This window comes from Elgaria multicarinata, chromosome 1, assembly GCF_023053635.1.
Source record: "Elgaria multicarinata webbii isolate HBS135686 ecotype San Diego chromosome 1, rElgMul1.1.pri, whole genome shotgun sequence".
In the NCBI taxonomy this organism is placed as follows: Eukaryota; Metazoa; Chordata; class Lepidosauria; order Squamata; family Anguidae; genus Elgaria; species Elgaria multicarinata.
Genome location: NC_086171.1, coordinates 165,470,355 through 165,479,649, shown reverse-complemented (window position 1 = coordinate 165,479,649; position 9,295 = coordinate 165,470,355). Strand labels below are relative to the sequence as shown.

At 41.8% G+C, this 9,295-nt stretch overlaps 1 protein-coding gene across 1 annotated transcript; it reads right to left on the bottom strand.

Annotated features, from left to right (window-relative positions):
- Positions 1-361: 361 nt before the first annotated feature.
- Positions 362-9,237, bottom strand: SNRPE (small nuclear ribonucleoprotein polypeptide E). Its single transcript, XM_063142082.1, has 5 exons — positions 9,021-9,237; positions 7,640-7,666; positions 3,178-3,240; positions 1,336-1,414; positions 362-634 (listed from the first exon to the last, which is right to left on the bottom strand). The coding sequence occupies exons 1-5, from the start codon at positions 9,072-9,074 to the stop codon at positions 579-581; spliced, it is 279 nt and encodes a 92-aa protein (XP_062998152.1). The 5' UTR covers positions 9,075-9,237; the 3' UTR covers positions 362-578.
- Between the last annotated feature and the right edge of the window lie 58 nt (positions 9,238-9,295).

The window sequence follows — 9,295 nt, the reverse complement described above, 5'->3', positions numbered from 1 at the left end:
TATGCATGCATCAAGAGAATGTCAGTGGGGAAGATGTGCATTACTAGGGAGTATTTCTGGACCACTAAACATTTTGGAAGTTTTCAACCTGTCTCTAACAGGGTTAAACAGTGCAAGTCAACTCCCAAGGTATCACACATATCTTTCAGTATATGACACCAACTGGGATCCATTTCCTCCAGCAACAGGTAATTCCCTTGGCTAGTATTTGTTACCTTAAAAACTTGCATCTTCTAATGTGACATTTTACTGTTTGTAGCCTTGTAATCTGGGCTGTACAATTAATTCTTTATTATGTCATTACAGAACTTGTAGTAAAGATTTCTGTACAAGGTACTTTGGAGAATAAGGAAGAAAAATGTATTAACAAAAAAATTTATTTAGAAAGAACTACAGGTCCACGCCAATGTAAAAAAGTTATTGAAAACTATACAAGCATGAACTAAATAACTGGCTTCATCCTTCTCTCTCTTCTCAGACACCAGGGTAGAATTTGGAAGTGACAGCGTTAAGTTCCAAACACTTTCTTCTTTAGGTTTAGAAATCAAAACAATAATCAGCACAATGGATAGCAATTTCTAGTTAGAAACACTTTGTAGAAGAGTAATATTGTCTCCTTTTAACATGATCCGACCTGTAATGGAAAAATAGTGCTTATTAGACCTCATTGAATAAAAATTGTGTCTTTTTTATTGATTCATTTTCCAGATACATGTATAATCCATCTACCCTGCATAATCATAATGAATATGTACCATTAATATTACTCATATTAACCTATCCTCTTTTCCCTTTCCGTATCCTATATCCCCAAACACCAATTAAAGCATTAATTTGTTCACTTAACTTATCTCAGTAATACCCCAGGATAGGATGAACTATAAATGTAAATATAATTAAGACTCAAAGTAGGTAATATTACACCTGCGCTAAAAAATCCTATACTTAAGCCTGGACAACTTATCTCTCAACATTCTTTCTTGGAAATGAACCCCACGGCTATGGAAGAATTACAATTACTTTTCCTTGGCATGCTGATATTTTATCTGTTATATTTTTATATCACTTTTTTAATAAAAATGCAGAGTTATACATACCAGAATATCCCCAGCCCTAAAAGGTGATAGCTCTTCACTATTAAGTCATGTTTTAATCTTATGTAAACTACCCAGAGAGTTTCGACTATAGGGCGGAATAGAAATGTAATAAATAAATAAATTAGAGGCTCAAATCATGCTGAGAGGATTTAGCCTTTTCACCACCTTCCAACAAAAAAAGTTAACTTTTTTAATGTGAAGAATGTGCAGTGTCCACAATCAAGGCAGTTACACTCACCTAGCTGTTTCCTTGATTTTGTCTTGGAGTGAATCTCCTCAGCATCGTCCAGAACCAGGTTCATATATTCATCAAACCCCTATGAGCCAGAACACAAGTCAGTGAATTCCCATATTTAAGGGAAGAAGAGCAAGAGGAAAAAAGTAATACCAGTACTGGATTTAGTCAATTTGTCAATCTCATCACACAGGAGTTTCTGCTCCATCTGCTCTTCTTTTATTTAAAAGGCTGTATAATCCAATTTTTCAAAATTCCCATGGTGGCTTCCAAAAAAGAAAACAGCACTACAGTATCTTAATGGCATAAACACAGAGCAGTATAAAGCCAATAGAATATATAGTCACAACAGAACTCAGAAGCAGCAATAAAAATATAAATTATAGTTCAATTAAAGGTCAAAGAAAAGAAAATAGATTTAACCTTGTGAATTAAAGTTGATACCAGGTGAATCATCCTGGAAAGGTGGGGGACTGAGAAGGATCTACATTGAGTCAATGTTTATATGGAAGCAAATAGGCCGTTATAAAGTTACAATAGTTACAACAGGCCTTCAAGGACAAAGGGCAAACATGAGCGGAACGTGGGCGCACATTTAAGTCCCATCCCCATTTTCCCATGCGCTTGGCTATCAGTTATAAGACCGAGTTCACGATCACAGGATCTTTGTAAACATATTCAGTTGAATGCGCTTAAAGCTCTTTACAGACCTGTGTGCCCAACACGTGAATGTCTAACCGGCAGCTGGGTGTACAAGGAGATTAGCGGTGGCTTACCTTCACATCCACATACCCCTTTTTCCCTACATGTGAGCAGGGCATAGGGCTCTAATCACACTGACTTTCAAATGTTGGGTTTCATAAAACAGGACTATCATCAGATAAAATCTGTGTGATGATTTCAGTCAATGTATTTATATTCTGCCTTTTAATTTAAATTCATAAGACAGCTTCACAATATAACCCCCATCCCCCCTATTATACTCCAAGTCAGTAACACACCAGAAAAGCAGGATAAGACAAATGAAATTCCTCAGAGAGGGAGTTGCACAACGTTGGCACTACCACAGAAAAAGCCTGAACTTTAGTCACTACCCAAATAGACCTCCAAAGAATACCTTAATGTAGGGCAAGTCCATATGAGAGACCTTCCTCTTTAGCTGGATTCATAGGAAGCGACGTTGTACGATTTCCCTACCCTGAATGAAGTGAGGTGGCTTAACTATCAGGGAGAAGGCTTTTTTGGCAGTAGCACTCCAGTTATGGAAAAGCCTTTTGAGAGAGGGTCACCTCGTGCCATCCCTATGGCCTTTGCAATGGTAGATAAAGACATTTCTGTTCACGCAAGTCTTTTAAATAACTCATGTGGCCTGGGCATCTCAGTTTTAAGATTCATGTTTAATTTTGGATAGTGTGATTTTTCTTTTGTCATATTTTATGAAGCTTTTGATTATATGGTAGTATGCTCTATTTTGTATTTAAATTGCTTTTATGTTTGCTGTAAGCTGTCCAGAGAACTCTGTTATGGGATGGCATACAAACGTCACAAATACAGACTCAGACCATTGGCTCGTCTAGCTCAGCATTGTCTTTCTCCAGTCCAGAGGAAAGCTTGGGCTCATCCCACTCAGCCTGGTTCTCCTCTTGCCATGGTGAGAAGGAAAAGCAAGATTATGGAATCTTGTGAATCAGCCAAAAACATGCTTATTTATTGTACCACTTAATTAATTTTGCTAGCAGGCTAAGACACAAAATTCAATTGAAACTTAAAGCAACAGGACTCATTTTCCAAGTATGGACAAGACTGTTGTGTGTGTCAGTGAGCGAGAGAGATTACAGTACTCACAATAATACAGCCTTCTATCCGCATGTTCACCTGTTCGTACAGCCACACCTGAATCCTAGACCTCTGCAAAGTAAACAGCAAAGGAATTACTTACATAGTTGTTCCAAATAGGCAAGTTCATTTGCTCGAGCAGATGTCCCTGGTCCTCTGGCAAGGTAGGGCTAGTGATGTGAATGGAAGACAATCTACACCATTAGAAAGTGATAATTCTTGTGTATACTAGATGCATGTACAATAGGGATGTGCTCCGCTCCGATTAGGAGCGTAGAAGCAGTAGCGGATTGGCCTGCTCCGCCTTACCCAGAGGCGGAGTAGGAGCGGACCGCGGACCCCCTAGAAGCAAGGCGAAGAGAAGCGCCCATTTTTCGGAGCTCCGAGTTCAGGCGGAGCGCTCCGGTCGCCATCTTGAAAACATTTCGCCATAGGATTGCATTGCGGCAAATAATCGCGCATAACTACGTTGTTTTTGAAGCTATCATTCTGAAAATTCTTGTGCACAGAGAGTCGTGGATGGGGGTCATTTTGAGACCACTCTCACCTCTCTGCGTTGTCTGGGTCGCGGGCTATATTTTTGTGAAAATCGGGTCAACTGCGCGGCTCAAACTGCGTTTTCGGCTTTTCGCCCATAGGATTGCATTGAGGGAAAGAATCGGGGATAACTGGGGGGGGGGGGTTTAAGCTATCGTTCTGAAAATTCTTGTGCACAGAGAGTCGTGGATGGGGGTCATTTTGAGACCACTCTCACCTCTCTGCGTTGTCTGGGTCGCGGGCTATATTTTTGTGAAAATCGGGTCAACCGCGCGGCTCAAACTGCGTTTTCGGCTTTTCGCCCATAGGATTGCATTGAGGGAAAGAATCGGGGATAACTGGGGGGGGGGTTTAAGCTATCATTCTGAAAATTCTTGTGCACAGAGAGTCGTGGATGGGGGTCATTTTGAGACCACTCTCAACTTTCTGCATCGTACGGGTCGCGGGCTAGAAGTTTTTAAAAAATCGGCGGGAAAGATACCTTTTTCAAAGGGCTGAGGGGCAGAGTCAGCTCCCGGTCATGATGATCCCAAAGTTGGAGGAGGGCATAGGCAAAACAGGTAACTTGGGATTCTGGGAAACTTCTCTTTCTTCATCTGAACGGGCTTTTCCCCGTGTTTTTTAAAACAGTAGCCCCACCAAATGCACAAACACAACCTGAAATCATATACTAAGCCAAGAATAAGAGATAGAAACACAGCACTGCTCCCCACCCTAACCTTGGTGAACAACTGAATCGATGTGGTGCAAGGGGATGAGCTCCCCTAGGGCATCTCATCGTGGACGTGCCCCCACTCTCTCCTGCACTGGAAGGCCATTAGAGCCTTCCAAAGAGAGTAAAACGGTGGAGCAATGCCTATCATGAGTTGAAGTGAATGGTCACTTTTCAGTGGTAGAGCAATGCCTGTTATGAGTTGAAGTGAGCGTTTTACTTCTTCTCAGAGCTGTTGGTGGCTGTCTTGAACTGGCAGCTACTTCCCCCTCCCCCGGGCACGTCCCCCTATTGCTGGTAAAAGACAGATATAGCCTTTTTTAAAAAATTCTTCTTGCTGTTTATTGAGCAACACTGCTTCTTTTAATTCCACCCCTCCTTTGTTTATTGATTGATTTATTCCATTTTATATGCATTACTGGCTTATCCTTGGCTCACTTCCTTATGCCCCCAGAAATGCCAGCTGCATGCCTGCCTGCCTTCCCTCCCTCCTCCCCTGCCCACCTCGCAGGGATGTTGTGTGTGGGGTGCCCGATTTTCAAAAATTCCCCAAAAATCAGGGGATGATGGGATTGCTTTGAAACTTGGCGTGCGTGTGTATATCCCCATGAGGTGTCATGGTGCCAAACATGAGGTTTCTAACTTGAACAGAAAAAAAGTTGTATAATTTTTTAGCTTTCAATGCAAGCCTATGGGGGGGGGGAACAGAGCTCCGGATCCGGATCCGGAGCTCCGGGCGGAGCGGAGCGGAAGTGGGCGGAGCAGGGGCGGGGCGGAGCGGCCCGATCCGGAAAATGGCGGATCTGCAAGTGAAGCGGAGCGGGGGGTCCGTGCACACCCCTAATGTACAACACTCAAAATATTTTCAATGTGTTTATGAAGTTTAACTCAATACTGAAATATGCTGCTGGTCCTTAAGATTTGTTTACTAAAAAGTTGGAATTTTAAATTTTTATGCTTACTTCTCAGACGGCAAAAACTGACACAGATTCATAGGTAGCAAATTGTGCAGCAGTTTCCATCTCTCTCTCTAGTATTGGGTATATTCAGCGTTTTGCTTATACATCCAAAAGTGTTTATATTTTGAGGCTGTGATCCTATGTGCTTCCCTCTGAGTAAGCGCCATTAAACTGAGTGACTCTTACTTCTGAGTAAACATGCATAGGATTGCTCTGCAAATTTCATAAATATGTTAAACTGTTGTAAATTATGCAATGTATGTTATTAAAGCATAAGTTTAGGTTTGATAAGGAAATATCGCATATATTTTGATTTCCCTGCAAAACCCCATTTTCACCATGGCTTCAGAATTTCTGGAATTTTTACATGCAGCAATCAGCATACACATCTCTTCCCTAAAGTTCTCAGTAAACTGCAGAGAAAGATATCTCTTACGCCACACTAACCTTTGGAGAAGCTTTTGCCTGTTCCAAAGCACATGGAGACCTACTCCTTTTCTTCTTTAGAGGATAGGAGTGACGGGGCACACTGAGTAAACACCAACCTCAATTCTACTTAAGAGTAGACCTATTGAAATGAATGGAACTTATGTTAGCTATGACGAAGTCCCATTCATTTCAATAGATCTAATCTAAGTAGGACTTATGTTAGATTTTATCCACTGAGCTGTCACACTGAGCTTTGGAGCAGGTAACAGTGGTGCATTGTTAGTGCCTGCTTCAAAGGGCTTTGCAATCTGAGAGACCCTCCTTGGTTTTTGAGTTCTCTGGCATGCACAAAGGACAGGGAGAGATTTGCAGTAGGTAGAAAAGCTAACACCTAGCATATGAGACACCCCCCCTTCCCTTTCATGCCCAGTAGGTTGGTGGTGAGCACAAACCATGGCTTGCTACAGAGCAAGTTCGAAACATGTGGATACTCCCAATTCCAAACAATGTTTGTTAGATACTGAAGTATGCATATTATCTCATTTTGTGTGAAAAAATATACTGAATTCAGAACAAAAATCAATTTCTTCGATTTTATTAAGAATCTAGGCTCAAACTGTTCTATATTATTTCAGGACATTATATTTTTAGGCTATTCAATCCCACACTGCAGCTAAATGGCTCAAGTGCTGGACTTGGATCTTAGAAGCCTGTATTCAAACTAGAGCAGCCAGGAAGTTTATATTATCTCTTTAAAGCACACTGTAAAACATCAAAATAGTGTGTAGTAAAAACTCTGCCAAAATCAGTACCTTGAGTTGTGATCAGAAGGCTGAGTTTTACAACCTGAGTGATAACAGTGTTCCATGATCAAAACTTAAGCCCCAAAAATTAGCACTTTAAATTTCTTTCTACTTTCAGTATACTGAAAGATAAAGCTCAAACCCTTTTACAAAAATATAATAACTGACAAAGTAGAAGTGGTAATACTTTCAAATCCATGGTATAAAGAGCAATAGAACATCCAGAAAGATTCAAGGGGGCATACAGAACTACTTGCTTTCTCAGTGGCCACAGCAAGATCATCCTGTTAGCATAAGTGACTCCATTTTTGGAGGAAACTATGAAGTAGCCATTATGTAGCAAGCGAGGCGCCATGTACTCACGGGTGTCGTCTTGTGTCTGCCTTATCTACCAAAAACAGGAGCCTCTGTCTCCAACACGAAGGTTAGTTTACAGTTGAGCAACGGGATTGTTTAGCAAAGATTATGAAGACCGTTATGCCCCAGTGTTACGTTCTGATTGGTTCATGCTGTTACTAGGCACTGCCCTTTGCAGGCTACAAATGCTGTCCCAAATTCCCTGTTTCTTGGTCTGACTGCTCGCCTTTCAAGAGACCAGACCTTGATTAATAATCAATAAAGCGCTTTGAACCCTCTGTCACTGAAGTGTGGAGTCGTACTTTGGGGTTGATTGGATCCTGTCTCTGGGGCGAAGAACTTGTCTAACAATCCTGCTGAAAGAGACCCACATTGCCCCTCCACCATAGCTTTTCATCACTTTTTATTTTCTTAAGGATTTGGTTTGTGGAGCAGTTAAGACTCTTTTGCTGCCTGTAATAGTTACCCATAATTTCTGAACTACCTTGAGTGTTTTTAAAAACAGAAAGGTGAGATTAAAGTTCTCTGGCTACTTTCCCATTAAAATTTAGCGCCAGGCACATGTGACAGAGTAGAAAGATTCCCTTCCTGTGAACAAAATCAGATATACTGAATATCACTGATTTAAACAATTAATTTCATCAGACACAGAAATTAAAGATGTGTTTACTTACATTTTGTAGGTATCTGAAGATGAGGTTCTGGAACAAATGTATTAAGGAAAAACAAATATACAAAAAGCAGCACCTAGCAAGTTGATTATGACATTAGAATAACACCCTCCTGAAAAACTAGAAGCCACAAATTAGTATGACTTTTAACAGCTTCTAAACACAACTACCATGCCTACCACCAAATCCAATCTCAACATGGAAACCAAAGGGGACAACTATTACCCACATCCTGTTTCACATGATACATATATTCCCTTGCAGACTGAGGCTTCCCATCTACTTCAGAAGATGCTTTTCAACATTTAGGAAGACATGCTAAAGACAAATAAGGAGAACCTAAACAGGTGACTGCTTCCCTAGTCTAATGAGCCACATTTATTATCTTTTATCGTTACATTCATAGCCCACCTTTCCTCCAAGCAGCTGACATAATTCTCTAAACCACCCCATTTTATTCTCATAAAAACCCAATATGGATAGGTTAGTGTGAGAATGTACAATTGCCCCAAGTTCACTCAGTGAGTTTCATCCAGAGAAGGGATTTGAATCTGGATCTTCCAGTCCAACCCTAACCACTCCGTTATATAAAGTGATTTCAGCTCCTACAGCTATTGTATCAAAAATTTCTCACAGAAAAGAATTTGCCTGTAACTCCTCTTCCCCATGCATTTCATTCATTGACCTTGTTCAGATGACATGCTAAGTAAGCCACAGTGGTTAAGCATTTAGCGTGCGAACCATTTCGAACCTTGTGGCTACTTAACCACGATTGGCTGAATTAGGTTAGCAGTCAAACTTGTTAGCAGAAAAGTTGTCTGAACACACTAAGATGTTACAGGCCACTCTAAAAAAACGTTCTCTGGGGCAGTTTACAGGGTTTAAGGGCTCAACCTGATGCATGTTTAGACAGAATAACAGGCCTACAACTTCCAGTCTTTTTTTTCTGCCTAAACTTCCATAGGATGGCACCTTAAAATAAACATTAAGACCAGAACACCATAATACAAATCACAGAGAGAATACAAGTCAAGAATTCTGCAACAGTCTGAGGGGGCCTCTGCCTCCTAAAGCTTCCCTCTTAGCATAACGACCTCTAGAACGCAAACCGATGTATTTTTGGATGGAAGAAAGTCCTACAACTCCCAGCATCCCCCAGCCAGCCATGCTGGCTGGGGAATGCTGCAAGTTGTAGGACTTTCTCTCTCTCTCTCTCCTTAAGCATGGTTAAGACTGCGGCCTTAGCCTCCCAACCCAGAAAACCTTCCATTTTCCTCCATCCCTACACAACCGGATTCCTCGCCCCGCGTTTGCCTCTCGGGCCCTTTTGCTCCATTTCTGAGGACCAGCCAGGTTTGCTTCCCGCGCGCCAGCGGAAGGATACGATAGGCTGTACCATCACCTTCTGCACCTTTTGGCCCTGTCCGCGATACGCCATGGCCGAAAGCTGGGCTTAGGAACCCCACAGGTGAAGGAAGCCGCTGACGAAACTGCCACTCAACAGGACCTGCACTGGGCGGTTGGTTTCTCTCTCTCTTTTCTTTAACGTTCTTTCTCTCTCACACGCGCGCGCGCGGAATCACGATCAACCGACGTAGCTAAGGACTTCCGCCACAGACCGGAAACTACGCACGGTGCGCCGTCTCGATCATAATGGGA

Bases quoted from the DNA above. Each gene is read 5' to 3' on its own strand.
- SNRPE (XM_063142082.1), bottom strand. From the start codon at position 9,074: ATGGCGTATCGCGGACAGGGCCAAAAGGTGCAGAAGGTGATGGTACAG. The intron at 7,667-9,020 runs GTATCCTTCCGC...CATTTGTTCCAG, and splicing joins AGGTGATGGTACAGCCTATC to AACCTCATCTTCAGATACCT. The intron at 1,415-3,177 runs GTGAGTACTGTA...TCTGGCTCATAG, and splicing joins GGATAGAAGGCTGTATTATT to GGGTTTGATGAATATATGAA.